At 43.9% G+C, this 16,431-nt stretch overlaps 1 protein-coding gene and 1 long non-coding RNA gene across 2 annotated transcripts; both read right to left on the bottom strand.

Moving 5' to 3' along the window:
- Positions 1 to 5: 5 nt before the first annotated feature.
- LOC106805836 (myeloperoxidase-like) lies at positions 6 to 13,821 on the bottom strand (the record flags this gene model as incomplete). The annotated part of the gene is given in 10 exon segments (XM_014807593.1): positions 6 to 567; positions 570 to 661; positions 2,064 to 2,172; positions 2,735 to 2,839; positions 4,647 to 4,799; positions 5,268 to 5,439; positions 11,979 to 12,196; positions 12,322 to 12,433; positions 12,761 to 12,930; positions 13,469 to 13,821. Coding segments are annotated over 4 exon segments (766 nt in total), but the record flags the coding sequence as incomplete, so codon positions are not given.
- Positions 13,822 to 15,365: 1,544 nt separating this feature from the next.
- LOC106805840 lies at positions 15,366 to 15,906 on the bottom strand. Its single transcript, XR_001393475.1, has 2 exons — positions 15,549 to 15,906; positions 15,366 to 15,506 (listed from the first exon to the last, which is right to left on the bottom strand). It is a non-coding gene; the product is annotated as an uncharacterized LOC106805840 (long non-coding RNA).
- Positions 15,907 to 16,431: the final 525 nt, after the last annotated feature.

The following is a 16,431-nucleotide window of genomic DNA, read 5'->3' as shown; positions in this document are numbered from 1 at the left end:
GATATTCCCGCGAATCTCGCTGAATTCCGAAATGCGATTAGCCTCTGCACCCGAAGCCGACAGCTGTCGGTAGCTATTGTAACCGGGCAGTCCGTGATCTCTGCCACGCTGGATATTCAGAGCCGCCAAGTCAAGGTTCTCTCCGAACAGTTTGTTTCTGACGGCGTCAACTAAGTTTTCGTCGGCCGCTTCCGAGACCTGCCGAGTGAGTCCGATCACGAGCGGATCTGGGCCCGATACGACCGTGTTCCCGTACAACGTTGACGGGTCAAAGAAGCTTGTGTGCAGCTCCAGCGGCGAGGTGCCTTTGGTCTCTGCTAGAAACTCTGATCAGGTCAAGCGAATAAGAGTGTGTCCGAATCGGTACGCTGCCGTTGCGAACTCGTTCGCGATCGTCGCATCAACGCTAGGATCGTAGTTGTAAAACGATTGCAAATTGTATCTCGACATGTCCTTGCCCAAGACGAGCGGCAGAAACTCGTTGTACGTGATGTGCTGCACGATGGCACCGACTATTGCTCTGGTTTTCTGATAGATTCTCTCGTCGTCCCAGTTGCGGTTCCTGGAAGCTTAAGATGGTGGGCCGCTATTCGGTTATGTTCTCGCATCAGTAGCGTGTGGAAACTCGTAAGACCTGGCTGCTCGTTAACGCGGATGTCACCTGCCTACAGCCCACCCCCCCCCCCCCCCTGCAATATTACGTATTATAGATATAGTATAGTTATTATAGTAATTATAGTATATTATAGTATAGTAATTATAGTCATAGTAACACGTAGCTTTAAGCAAAGAGTATGGGAATGTTTGAGAAAAGTGTAGTGGTAAAGAAAATAATAATTTCTGTATATAAATATATATACGTATGTTATAATATATGCGGGGTGCGTGTGTCTGTGTGTGTGTGTCTCTGTGTGTGTGCGCGCGTCTCTCTCTCTCTCTCTTTCTGTGTTCCGGTCGTGACGCGCCTCGTGTGTCGTGTGTTAGGTGTGTGTGTATGTGTGTGTGTGCTCGCGCGCGTGTGTGCGTGCGTGCGTGTGTATTTGTGTGCGCGTCTGTGTCCGTTTATGTATGTGTGTTTGTGCAACCGTGCATGCGTGAGCTTATTATGTGTGGGAATATATATATATATATACCGCGCTTCTCCCTACGCCTGGTCAGGCTAATATATGTATGTATACACACACGCCACACATATACACGCACGCACGCACGCACGCACATGCACATGCACATGCACGCGCACGCACGCACACGCACACACACGCGCACCCGACCTCCTGTTACTATTGCAATAATTACTATTATAATATAATATATATTATATGTGTATGCGCAGGCAAGCGGTGAACGGGACGTGACGCTAGGCACGTCACACCTTTAGAGCTCTACATGTATAGAAGTGGTTGACGCGGCCGCGCAAACGACAAGGACGGGCGCGCCCTCCCGCATCCGCCTTGCGCTAGGACTAGGACGCACCTGCGAACCGGGCCGTCGCCTTGCCCCTGCTTTTGCCAAGTCTGGCTTTTGACAGACTAGTTTGTTTTAGCCATCGGCTTTCGAAGCCGATATATATAAGCCAGCAATTGACAAGCAAAATACCACAAGAGATAAGATTTAGACGAGAGTCACAGCCAGCTTACGGAGGTTACCTAACCAGGAGGGTTACCTACCATGCATGTAGAGAGATTGAGACGACGCGACCTAGCACGGGCTCACCCACTAGGTTGCCGTACGTATGTATATCTTTTGTATGTGTTCGAGTTTACTAATAAAGTCCTAGTTCAACAAGAACTTACTGGTTATCACACGACTACGCTGCTACTCTACGCTGTCGACGCTACAGAACTACACGGAGATCGTCAACGCTTTCCCAGTACAATAATTATACTAATTATTGTATCAGGAGTAAAATATATAGTATCATTCATTCGACTCCTACGAGAAACTACTATGCAGATTGATTGTAGTATGTTCGATTCTGCGTACATGGCATGCTTGCGTGCGCACGTACGAACATACGTATGTATGCATAACAGTTATCATAAGAATGAATGACTTTATACCAGCAGTAAAACATGGCACTTTCTCGGCCTCGCACGAATCGTCATTGATGTCAACCGGTAACAGGTCTTTTGCGACTGCGGTCAGGCTGAGTCGTGGTTCGTAGCATGCCTGAAAGGATATTATTCGTATTCGATTTCTCTACACTATAAATATATATATATATATATATATATATATATATATATCATAAGTACATTACCATTGAAAATCTACAGTCCTCAATCTATAAAAAAAATCGTTTTTAATCGCCAATCTTATACAAAATTTACAATCGCATCGAATATCTCAGGGTTATTTTAACATCACAATTTTCTTTAACATCGTGTATGTCGCATTGTTTGCCCATATTAAGGTTTTCAATGAAATTTTACTGAAGACATTATATTAACTTGCGAAATATATAGTATTCAAATAAACATGTGCGAAAGCTGTAGGCCTGCGTCGTCCTTACCGGGACCCGTCGCGTGTCGTGCATTATCATTGTACGGAGAACACTTGGTTAGGCAGCGGTTGTTTGAAATTATCCGTTGTTTTCATGATTTATAACGTTATAATTTTAGTAGTGGCATATTTTAGCTTGTACCAAAAATTCATACAACGACTGCAAAGTACGGTATTCGTCAGTACAATTTATGCACACCTTGTGCTGTCGCATTTTACGGTTACTCACCATTTTGGGCCTGATCTTAGATTATCAGCTACTGTTTACGTTTGACCCGTACACCATAGACGCATCAAGGAAGGCCCGTGATTTGGTTGAACTGCTCGCGTGGGCCTATTGAGAAACAGAAACAGATATTGTCACCAGTCCTGTCCCCAAGCCTGGGCCTAAAACCTATGGCATGTTGTTTGTTCAATAATTGCATTTTTGTTTTATGTGTTGATTTTATCGCATTATAACATTCGCATTATCACATATAACATTCGATTATCACATATAACATTCGATTATCGCTATTATTTGATTGCACGCATCGAATCATTTCGATTCCGCATCGAATCATCGATGCATCATTCGATGCGTGAATCGAATGCATTCGCATGCGCGATCGAATGAGTTCGCTATGCGTGAATCGAATGAGGCATCGAATCCATTCGATTCGCGCATCGAATCAGGGTTCGATTCACGCACATTCGAATGATGCATCGCAATCATATCGTATGCTGTGCATCGAATGCAATTCGATGGCGTGAATCGCAATGATTCATGCCGTGAATCGAAATTGATGGCGATGCGTGATCGAATGATTCGATGCGTGGAATCGAATGCATTACGATGCCGTGAATCGAATGATGCATCGAATCATTCGATTTCACGCATCGAATCATTCGCATTCATGCATCGAATCATTCGATTCAACGCATCGAATCATTCGATTCACGCATCGAATCATTCGATTCACGCATCGAATCATTCGATGCATCATTCCGATGCTGTGAATCGAATGTGATTCGATGCGGGGAATCGAATATTCGATCGCACCTGCTGATCAATGATTGCGATGCGTGAATCGAATTGATTCGATTGCGCTGAATCGAATGAGCATTCGAATCATTCGAATTCGCGCATCGAATCATTCGATTTCAGCCATTCGAATGATGCATCGAATTGCATTTCGATGCGTGAATCGATATGATCTCGATGCGTGGAATCGAATGATTTCGATGCCTCGTGAATCGAATGATTCGATGCGTGAATCGAAATGATGCATCGAATCATTCGATTCGCGCATTCGAATCATTTCGATCACGCATCGAATCATGCATCGAATGATTCGCATGCCGTGAATCGAATGATTCGATGCCGTGATCGAATGATTTCGCATGGCTCAATGCCCGGTGAATCGCAATGAATTCGATGCCGCTGAATTCGAATGATTCGATGCGTGCAATCGAATGATTCGATGCCATCATCGCATTCACGCATCGAATCATTCGATTCACGCCATCGAATCATTCGATTCACCGCAGCGAATCATGCCATACGAATGATTCGCATTGCGTTGAATCGCAAATTGATTCGTATGCGTTGAATCGTCAATGATATCGGATGCGTGAATCGAATGATTCGATGCCGTGAATCCGAAATGTTCGGATTGCGTGAATCGAATTGATTCGATGCTCCATCTGAATCGAATGATTCGATGCGTGAATCGATATGCATGCATCTCGCAATCATTCGATTCACGCATCGAATCATTCGCATTCACGCGATCGAAGATTGATGCATCGAATCATTTTCGATTCCGCCCCATCACATGAATTTGAATCGAATTATGAAAACAGAAAATACACACCATATAAAACACGGGGGTTAATGCGGTTAACTGTGAATTGAGCTGTTTAGGCACGTTTAGAAAACTATCTAGTTTTTCTAAAAATATTTTTCTTCAATCTCTTTTAATTCATCTGTATTCTTTTCAAGTGTAAACACGCATGAAACAATCAGCAGCATGCGGTATTAATCTTTACAAGAGATAACCCACAAAGGGGATACAAAAGATCAACCCTGACAACAGGTGCGCTATAATGAATTGGAAGTGAGGATGAAGCTGGCAATTAAGAGACTTTAGCGAACTTACCAATTTTACAGTCTGATCTAGGAGCGATAACCGATCTCACAAAATTCATGCAGGTCTCACAGTCTCCGTATACAGGGTCGTTGTTTACAGCAATGGGCTCACATTGCTCATGGGTCCGTACAGGGCAGCACGAGATCGCATTACCAAGCACATCTGTAAAAGCGCAACAGGAAATGGCAATAGTCGCATGCACGTACATACACACACACGTACGCACGCGCACACGCACACGCACACGCACACGCACACGCACACACACACGCCGACAGACAGACACACACACACACGCACGCACGCACGCACGCACGCACGCACACGCACGCACGCACGCACGCACGCACACACACACACACACACACACACACACACTCTATCCCTCCCCCTCCCTCCCTCGCCCCTTCCTCCCTTCTTCCCGTTCTCACTCTTTTGCTCTGTATGTCTCATTGGATTGCCCACTTCGTTTTTTTCTCCCAGCCCCTATGTTTCTTCCCATCTCTTTCTCAGACCTCTCCCTATTTATACCTCCTTCCATCTCTCTATTCTCATATCTCTCTCTCTCCATCTCTCCACTATCTCCGCCTCATCTCGTCACATATACCTCAACGTCAACTTCCTTCATACCTGTTGCTATTGGCGTCAATGTAAAGGTCGTGATCAACGATTTGCGCCATTGCATTTACAGCCTGTGTTATTTTGAAGTTGAGCTCTCTCTTGGTCTCGTGAACATTTAAGCTGACATCTCTTGCACTCGGTAAAGGGCTTTGAGGAGGGCGATCTCTAAGCGTACTAATACCTATAGAGAAGTAGCAATTAATGCATGTGTCTACACGCACCAAGTCTGTCTGTGGCTGCTCTAAAAAGGGCATGCGATAGAAAGTTACAGTAACATGCCTTTCCTGGAAATCTACACAATTTTACGTCATTTCGTGCCAAAAAAGTAAAGATAAGTATATTAAAGTCAAAGTATTTAAATATATTTAAAAGTATATTTAATAATTTTCCATGTATGTCCTGGCTTTAAAGCGAGCATCAGGGGGTTTAAGGATGTACCCTGCATCCTGCCCCAGCTAAAACATAACGTTTTCGCAACGTTTTTGAATGGTTGTTTTATAGTTTGGTATGAATGAAACGTTTTGCCAAAGTTCGTAAAACGGTTTCTAGTAAAGTGTATATTGAGGGTTATTTTTTAAAAACTTTTGCCTACGTTCTATTTACGCGTTAGTAAACGTTTAAATAAGGTTATATTTAAGCTATCTTGAAAATCGTTTTGTTAACGGCTTTAGTAAACGTTGATTCGTAACGTTACTGTCCGGGTTCCTAACAAACGGGTTGAAAAAACTTGTTATAACCCATAGCGTAACATTTACAATAAGGTTGGGGGTTGGAAATGACGTTCCTAAAACGGTTTGAAAACCGCAAGCGTTTATTTACTGGTTTTGCATTCACAAGCCTATGTTTGAGCGTTCCTGACAAACGGATTAGCCATAACTAAATTTATTCATATCACGCAGGGGGAGCGGGTGCGCGCACACATAGCGTAGCCATGCACGCACACACGCACGCGATGTACATGCGTTGCACCACGCGACGAACATACCCACACGGCGCACACCCATATACCCAGCACACACCACTGGGGGATCGGGCGGGACGATGGTCCGGGGCACACGGACACACAACGCACATACCAAAACACACACCGCGCGCACGCACGCGACGCCACGCACGCACGCACGCACACATACACACAACACACACGCCGCTGCCTGCGCCGCCAACTATGTATATGCTTGGATCTACACCAAAGCGCGGTGCCGGATAGTGCAACCACAGCTCATATTGAAACAACAGCATACACACATCACACAACTCGACCCGCCCTGCACGTACGGTTCGCGATAACCATTATGCCTTCGCGCTGATGTACCTAGTCTGAAACCTGGGGTCGCGTCCTATTAGCGGCGTGCTTCTGATAAACGCCTACAGCCTAAAACGCGGCAGGAGCCAGTCTGGCATAGCGCTCGAACTATCAATAACGGACGCCGACAAGTGGCGAATATAAACAGTCAAGAAAGTTTCGAATTGCGGACAAGCCGCAGTTGTCGAGGCCACAAGCCTATGGTGGCCGAGCATGCCACTACAAGTGGTTTACCTCTGAAATAAATAAACCCACAAAAAAAAAATCAAAATCAAAATCAAATCTCAAAACGAAATCAAAATCGAAATCAAAATCAAAATCAAAATCAAAATCAAAATCAAAATCAAATTCAAAATCAAAACGAAATCAAAATCGAAATCAAAATTCAAAATCAAAAATCAAAAATCAAAATCAAAATCAAAATCAAATTCAAAATCAAAACGAAATCAAATCGAATAAAAATAAAAATAAAAATAAAAATAAAAATCAATATCAAAAATAAAAATAAAATCAAATTAAAAATCAAAACGAAATCAAAATCGAAATAAAAATAAAAATAAAAATAAAAATAAAACGATAATAAAATAAAAATAAAAATAAAAATAAAAGTCAAAATAAAATAAAACGAAATCAAAATCAAAAATCAAAATCAAAATCAAAGATCAAAATCAAAAGCTAAAGTGAAATGAGTTTACGCGCTGGCCGGCGAGCTCCAGAGCCTGAAATCATGTTTTTCTCGCGTTGGCCGAGAGCTGGCCATATAGACTGCGTACCCGCTTCGCCCCACCCTTCACTCCGGCATATATCCTTCGCTTACACTGAAGTTAGCTGCGGGGCCCGTATGCGAAGTGACTATACGCACGGGCGGGCCGGCCGGGTGATAAGATTCCATATGGCTATACGCCACGGCGCCGTAATAGCCGCACTCCAATATGGCTAGCGAATGCAGGAAGGGGCAAAGGGAGAAGCCTGGAGCGCAGAAGGAGCGAAGGGCGGAGAAAGGAAGAAGGTGGTGGCAGAAGGAGCGAGGGCCCGAGAAGGCTGGTGGATGAAGGAGGCAGGGCGAGAAGGCCGAGCAGGTGTTGCGAGAAGGACGGAGGGGAGCAACCGCTTGCGTGGAGAAGGAGGAGGGGGAGAAGCAGCAGAAGCTGGTGGAGAAGGAGCGGAGAAGCTGTGGAGGAGGGTGGAGCAAGCGAGAAGCTGCGTGAGGAGGAGCGGGGCAGAAACTGCTGCAGAAGGAGGGAGGGGAGAAGCTGTGGCAGAGGAGGCAAAGGGAGAAGGAGGAGAGAAGGAGCTGCGTGGGGCAGGCAGGGGGAGAATGCGGAGAAGCTGGTGCGAGAGTGAGGAGGGGCGAGAACGCGTGGTGGAGAAGGAAGGCAGGGGCAGAAGCTGCCGTGGAGAAGGAGGAAGGCGGCAGAAGCAGGAGAAGGCGGGTGGCAGAAGGAGGATGCGCGAGAAGCTGTGTGGCAGGCAGGCAGGGACAGAAGCTGTGGAGCCAAGGAGGAGGGAGAGAAGGAGGGCGAGAAGGAGCTGGGTGGAGGGGGGGGAGAACGGCAGAAGCCGTTATGGTGCGAGGAAGGGAGGAGCGGGAGAAGCCTTGTCGTAGCTTCCTCCTTCTCCCCACAGCTTCTCTCTTCTCTCACCAGCTTCCTCCCTTCTCCCTCTCCTCAGTCTCTACCAGTCCTTCTCCCCCTCCCCCCTTTTTTCTTCCTTTCCCATTCGCCCTTCTCCTACCACCAGCCTTTCTCCCTTCTCCCCTCCTCCTCCACCAGCTCCCATTTCCCCCTCCTTCTCCCCTTCCTCTTCTCCACCAGCTTCTCCCCTCTTCCTTCTACACCAGCTACGTCCCCTCCTCCTTCTCTACACCTATCTTCCTTCTTCCCCTTCCTTTCCTTCCCACCAGCTTTTTCCCCTCCTCCACCAACCTTCTTCCTTCTCCCCTTCCTCTTCTCCACCAGCTTTTTCCCCTCCTCCACACCTTCTCCCTTCTCTCCCTCCTTCTCCCCTTCTCCTTCTCCACCAGCTTCTCCCTCCTTCTTCCACCAGCCTCTCCCCTCCTCCTCTCCACCAGCTTCTCCCCCTTCCTCCTTCTCCACAGCTTCTCCCTTCTTCCCCTCCTCCTCCACCAGCTCCCTTCTCTTCCCTCCTTCTCCCTTTCCTCCCCTTCTCCACCAGCTTTTCCACCTCCTCCTTCTCTACCAGCTTCTGCCCCTCCTCCATCACATTCTCCCTTCTCCCCCTTACCTCCTCCACAGCTTCTCCCCTTCCTTCTCCACCTCATTCTCTCTTCTCCCCCTCCTCCTTCTCACCAGCCTTCTCCCCTCCTCCTTCTCCAACACCATCTCCCTTTCCCCTCCTCCTTCTCCACCACCTTCTTCTTCTCCCATTCCTCCTTCTCACCAGCTTCTCATTCCTCCTTCTCCACCACCTTCTCCCTTCTCCCCTTCTTCCTCTCCTCAGCTTCTGCCCTTCTACTCTTCCTATTCCTAGCCATATTGAGTCGGCCCATACGGCCGCCGTTGCGATAGCCACATTGAATCTTATCACACGGCGCCGCCGTGCGTATAGGCACTTTCAATACGGCCCGCACTAACTTCAGTGTAGCGAAGGCCATATATCGCCGCGAGTGAAGGGGTCCAGGCCGAACGGGTACAGCCTTAATTGGCCGAATAAACTGAAAATTTTCAACTTTGCCAGCTCTCGGCCAACGCCGTTAAACTCATTTCACTTTACTTTTGATTTTGATTTCGTTTTTGAATTTTTGATTTTTGATTTTGAATTTGATTATTTGATTTTTTGATTCGTTTTGCATTTCGATTTGATTTTGATTTTGATTTTGTATTTTGATTCAATTTGATTTGTTGTTTTTGCTAATTATGATTTTGTTGTTTGATTTTGATTTGGATTTTATTTTTGATTTTGCCATTTTTGATTTTGATTTCGTTTTGATTTCGATTTGATTTTGATTTTGGATTTTTGATTTTGAGTTTTGATTTTTGATTTCGATTTTGATTCGTTTGGATTTTGAATTTGATATTTTGATTTTGATTTTGATTTTGATTTTGATTGTTGATTTTGATTTTGCATTTCGTTTTGAATTTGATTTAGAGTTTTTTTTTTTCTTGCTTTTATTTATTTCAGCAGGCTAAAATTGTAGTGGCAGCCCTCGGCCACCATAACACAAGTATACTGCATGGACCAAGGTACTAAATATATATGTTGTATTACTCCCCATAATAGTTATTATACGATATTCTCTGGTTAGCGTATGTGTTATCATATTGGTTATGTTCATGAATTATAGCTAGAAGTAAATTGCGTCCGAACAGGCTGCATTTCAGTTGATTGTATAGGCACTGTATGGCTCTAGAACTATAGCCCTTTGCTCCGCCACAGTCGCTGCGACTGCGGAAGGGCTATAAGTTCTAAGAGCTAGGCCACTGTACTGCAGTACGCGCGCGCGCGCCCTGTGTGTGTGCTGTGTGTGTGTGTGTGGTGTGTTGGTGTGTGTGTGTGATTGCGCGCGCGTGCGGGCCGTGCGTGCCGTGCGTGCGTGCGACGTGTATGTGCGTGACGAGTCACTACAGCCAGCATTCGAGTGGCCTACATGATTATGTATCATACTGGCTGGCCTCGTCTCTTTTGGAACAGACTGGAGTTGCTTCGCAATGGGAAACTTGCTGAACTCTCATGCCTCCAGCTGAGAAGCTGACTGCTGAACTAGAAAGCAGTGGAGTGAGGTATGATATAGTGTTACAACTTAGTGAAGCAATGAAGGTAATTAAATAACCTATACTGCCTATAGCTGCTAATAACTGTCCTTGTCCTGTTAGTTCTATATTTCACAGCTCGCCAGAATATTATGCAGAAATCTTTATGACTATGATTAACAGATGATATTATATATATATATATATATATATATATATATATATATATTATATATATAATATATATATATAAGAGAGAGAGAGAGAGAGAGAGATTTTATGTATGATATACATGCGTACGTACATTTGGCACGTTTTTAATTTCTGTGAAACAGATTAGAGTTGCATCACATGGATACCAAGCCATCTCCATCACCGAAGCACCAGTGATGAGGAGATGTGGGAGAGGTGCGAGAGAGACACACACGCACACAGAGAGATACACATAGAGAAAGAGTAGAGGAGCGCATAATGCGAGGAGAGAATAAAATCAAGAAGTTTATGTATATATACACACACCGAGAAATTGATACAATAGATGTGTTTGTGTTAATCTATCTGTCTATCTATCTATCTATCTATGTATATATAATAATGTTTACCTAGAATGCTTATTCAGGAATTATCACTATGTATAGTAACAAGAGCTAATAATACCTTATTATAGCTCAGCTCCTAGTTATATAGGTATTATTAGCTCTTGATTGTAATTATGCTTTTATTCATTTCTGAAAATATTATATAGGAAGGTTCGTGATTTCAATGTATATGTGTATAGTATTATATAATAATGTTTATCTGGAATGTTTGTATTCAGAAATTAACACTGTATTGTAGTTATGTGTGCAAATATCTGCAGATTAGGATAGCCGAATATTTCATTATAAATTTTACAACTTTGATGTTTTGATGTTGATATTGAAAATAATATATATATATATAGTTGTAAATCATGTCGTTTATATTGTAAGTTATATTTTTAAACTGGATTAAACGTATTTTACTTTTAGAAAATGTGGCTTGATTGCATACTGTATGTGCAGCAGTTTCTATATGTCGTAAAACCAATTCCACTACGTGTAGATATGCTCAGCTCGCGTAAACACTGATTTTGTTAGTATGTTTGTTTTCCATTAATATATATATATATATATATATATATATATATATAACGTAATATAACGTAATAGTAACGTAAATACAAACGTTATATTAACGTAATTGTGTCGGAGTTTTTTAACGTTATCAGAACCACGTTCAATAACGTTATATTTAAGTAAAAAAAACGTAATAGTAACGTAAATACAAACGTTATATTAACGTAATTGTGTCGGTTTTTTTTAACGTTATCAGAACCACGCACAATAACGTTATTTTCAGGTTTTTAGTACGTTAAGGAAACGTTATTTTTAACGTTATAAAAACGTTATAAAAACCCGACACAATTTCGTAATTATAACGTTGGTGTATAAACGTTATCCAAACCAAAACATAACCTTAAAATAACGTTATGTGAACGTTTTTGTGTTAGCTGGGGCTGTGCATTAGCGTGTGCACGTGGCGTGAGTGTATGTGCGCGTTTCTCTGCACACATGTGCGCGCGTGTGTGCTATATTATATTATTCTAATAGACGAATTATATAGATTGATAGATATATAGATAGATATATTATATTTATTAGAATGATATTAGTATACACTAACCATCTCCGTAGTGCGGTGGTAACAAGCGCTTGAACGGCCGGACTGCCGAGCCAAGGTAAGGTTGTTGCTCGTTGTTGCAAGTACCATCGAAAGTTCGATACCCGTAGAATCTGGTGCAATCCAAAGGCACCGTATATGGACATTCAATGTCCAGAATTGATCCACCGATATCGACGTTCGGCAACTCATTAAAGGCATTGCGAGGACTTATGGACAAACTGGAAAAGAAAAGAAATCACTTGTAGCGTACACGCAACACGTAGCATGATCGAGTAAAAGCATGCAGCGACGTGGTGGTTTTCATGAAATGACTGGACTATTTGCCCGAAACTCACATACTTACCTCTCTGATATCATCCGAGCAGAGCGCTCGCTGATTTCACCAAGAATACTTCTGGTTCGTGACAGCTCGTTTGAGCGAGAAAATTTCGTCTGAAAGTTGTCTGTGACCGCTCCTATAATATATGTGGTAGAAACGGTTCCGATATTAGTTTCAATTCAGCAGTTTATATGAATAAAGTATATTGTACTAATGTCAGTATGGTCAACTCTGTAACAGCCGGGATCCAAACGACCCGAATGTAAGCTGCAATCTAATCTAAATTCAAACTGAAATCGACAATAAGAGACATATACAAATATCACCATCTAAGAGCTATACCTAACCTGTGATATGTACACGTCCCTTACATGTAGGCATACACGCCTTCTCATGTGGTTCTTATGTCAAATTACAAATAGTATAGAAAAGAACACTTGTGCCACCGCGATTACTTCCTTACCAGTGGTAGTAGAGAACGCCTGGGTTCGTGCTTCTGCCCTTGCCCTGTCTTTATTGGCGTTTACGGTATTCGCAGATTGTTTAATCAGTCGTTGAAAAAAACCATTGTTGCCTGTCTGCGCTAGAACAACTCCCACAGCGCTGACTAACAGCGTGAATTGCAGAAGATTCCTGCGAATACGGATTGATGCGGAATTATTAAACATTTGATGAGGACGTGTGTGTGCGTGCGCGTCTACGTGTGCATGCACATATGCGCGTGTCTGTACACCTCTGTGTGTCGACGTACACGTCCACGCGTGACATTGCTGTTGGACACGCGTGCGTGTACGTGTGCGCTATATATCTGCTCATAAGAGCCGCGTTGCTGAGAGATAACACTATATCTCATACGATTATGCCAGCAATTAAGATGCGTGATCCAGATGAGACGGGATACTAGAGAAGCGTTGCCGAAAGGTGTTGATCCGAAGAGCTGAGCGCAGATCTTGCGCGCAGTTCCGCGGCAAGGCGCACGCGACCGCGGGAACGTCCTACGACAGTATGCAGCGCTGGGAGCTATGGTTATCATAACTAAAAAAAATCGCTACATAGAGGATTCTACATAAACAATGACCAATAACTATACGAAAGTTGAGGGTTTACTATATAGATTAAAGTATAAAACTCAAACACTAAAAGTAAAAACATAAAAGTAAAAATTACTCACCAAATCGCCATGTTACTGCGCAACAGCACCGGCCGGATGTACGGTCATGTAACACACGTGAACGTCGGTAAAACAACACAACTTTCTTTGCTCTACGGTTTTGCGGATAAATTTACAATCAGCACACCAACGCAAATCAAAATTTTAACGGGCTGTTTATTATTTTGAGCTGCCACACTAGAGGTGCAATGTGCAGGACTCTGATACGTGCGTTCGCTGTTTATATATCTATAGACGATTAACAGAGAAATAGCCGTCGACCGTGTCACTAAAGAGATATATATATACACGGCTTTTATTCGTCTCACGTGAGGTGATGTGGGCGCATTGCCCGAGGCAATCAGGTGCGTAGCACGCACAGGCTGTGACAGTGACGGCCGAACCTGTTGCTGCCTGCATGCGTGAGCGGATGTTAGTATAAATATAGCACTAATGCGAAATGCGTGAAGGCCTGGAGGGCTCGAAGGATTGAGGTGACGTCAAGGATGTTTCGGCGCCGCGGCGCGAGACTACTTTCTCATGACCTACGTGATAACTCGTATACATATACCTGTGATGTTGTACCCGCTACGGAAATAGACCTACAGACTCACGTGACGACACGACGACCGAGTGTGTGCTGTTTTTTCTTGGTAATTGCTAATTAGTCGAGTTCTGCTTAATCGCCATTTTGTATGTGAGCTAATCGTCGTTATATAATTATGTAAACATACTTCATGATAGTGCGCATTTTTGCTTCATTCCATATATATATATATTCATTATAGAGAATAAACATTTTTGCGGTTTTCCGATGTAATAGAGAAAGGGTCATGACTTAACGCGTGTCCAAGGTTTACTGGCCCGCCTCCTGCAATTAATTCAGCAATTATTGATATACTGACGTTGTGTGTTATCTAGACATTTTTGCGCGCTTTTTCAATGCGAATAAGCAAAAGTCCGGTGGAATTAACGCAACGGGCCAGTCCAAGCGTTTATTACCCGGCTATCAATAACGTCACGCGACTATTTGATATTTTATTGGGTACGAATGTGAAAAGTCGCTATAATTTATCGTCATGAAAATGCTCTAGGAGTCTACAGTGCATAAGCGAGGAATCGCGTTCAATGTTAAGTACGATGCCCGGGTGGCAAACACGTGTGCCACGTCAGCGGTGAAACGTGCGCGTGAACCTAGATCATAGCCGACTAACTCCGCGTAACCGGATCTCGTTTCAATAAACTCGTAATTGATCGTAAACTCGTAAACTCGTAAACTCGTAAACTCGTAATAGATCGTGCATAGACGGCCAGTCTTTGCGCACAAAATTGGCACGATACCTTATAAAGGGATGCGGTGCACTATGCGGTGCAACATTCCTGCGAATCAACCCTGGCGGTTGTATACGCGAATTAGCACATATAGACGTCTGCCTGTCGCTCCGTACGGATGGGACAGATAGAGCAGGCAGACGTCTATCTGTGCATGCTTATACGACCGCCAGGGTTGATTCGCAGGAATGTTCAGTATTACGCCCTCGTTTCAAGGAAACATCAGACAAAGGTTTTCGCAGCATAGTAGGTCTAAATAGCAAATATTGAGAGGCTTAATTACTATTGTCTGGCATATTGCACGACTGGCTGACCGAACAAACCAGTTCTACGACAGTCAAAGTGTAGATGGATAATGATCTATATATTATATATTATAATTCCTTAACGAATTAGATGTTTAAATCTGGAATTATTACATATGATACATAGTAGAATCAAACATCCGCGTTGCTGTTGACCATGGCTACCGGAGACGTTGTCAAAGAGCAGTGCGGATGTTTAACCACAATTTTTATCGCCACGCTGGTGCCTTGTTCATCGCTTTCGCAACGAAGCGCTGCATCAATAAGAAATAATACTTGCGGGCTTTAAAAATTCATATTAGTTTTCTTTATTTCATAGGGGTACACTTTAGATTGAAAGCATTGCAGAAGAGCCCATGAAATGCCGTCGTTAGATCAAAACCTAGCAGGGGGGATTGCTTAATTTTTCTGGACGTTCGCGCCTTTTTGTGAGTGAAACGATACCCGTCCACGAAGCGGACTACTTACACCGAGACGGCGATGACTCTCAATACAAATTCTAGTACTACTGCTACTAGTAGATATGTCGATCGCTCAAAAAGTCGTTAAGTTTTCAACTATAACAGTTCGAAGCTGTCGTAGTTTCGTACTACGGATACGCAATTAGATAAAGAACTCGTAGAGTATGTGCCAAGTACGTTTACTCAGCAGAACCACACGTGCATCACTGTCGGACCAGTGCTGCCATCTATCGTGACATATAACATAACTCAACTTTCACGAATACAGTACTGTGTAAAAACAATGATATGGCTCTACAGAAAATGTTCATAAGTCTAATCTTTCAGGTGGCTTCACTTTTCTGGCTGATCGACGAATCGGGGTAGCAGAAAACGCATCTAAGGGGGTCTAATTTCAAATAAATTTTGGGGAGGGCCCCCCAGACCCCCCCTTCGCGTGCTCGCAAGTTTGGGTTACGGTTAGACCCCCCCTGGTACAAATCCAGTACACGCCCCTGGGAGGTGAAGTGCGTTCCTGCGACATGCTCTCAGCAAGCAAAGAGGATCAGGCAATGGGAGCACTGGTGCATGCTCTGATGCGATATCTGCCTGGCCGCTGCTGAAACTTTCAGTAGGCAGAGGATCAGGCGATGGGAGCACTGGTGCATGCTCTGATGCGATATCTGCCTGGCCGCTGCCAAAGCTTTCTCTTGTAGGGCGCAACTGGCGTCGATTCCGCTTGAATCTGCTTTCATTTGTCGCCACAACATAGGAGCGATTATGTTCACTGGTTTTCACCACTCCAGGGACCCAGTGATGGCTGTGGGGATTTAGTACCCGTAGAGAATCACCTGGGTGGAGCACAGATAGTGTCTTAGAGGGTTTGTCATACTGCAATTTCTGTTTC

This window comes from Priapulus caudatus, unplaced genomic scaffold (genome assembly GCF_000485595.1).
Source record: "Priapulus caudatus unplaced genomic scaffold, Priapulus_caudatus-5.0.1 Scaffold129, whole genome shotgun sequence".
Taxonomy (NCBI): Eukaryota; Metazoa; Priapulida; class Priapulimorpha; order Priapulimorphida; family Priapulidae; genus Priapulus; species Priapulus caudatus.
The sequence above is the reverse complement of the archived record's forward strand: the minus strand, read 5'-3'. Positions and strand labels throughout refer to the sequence as shown.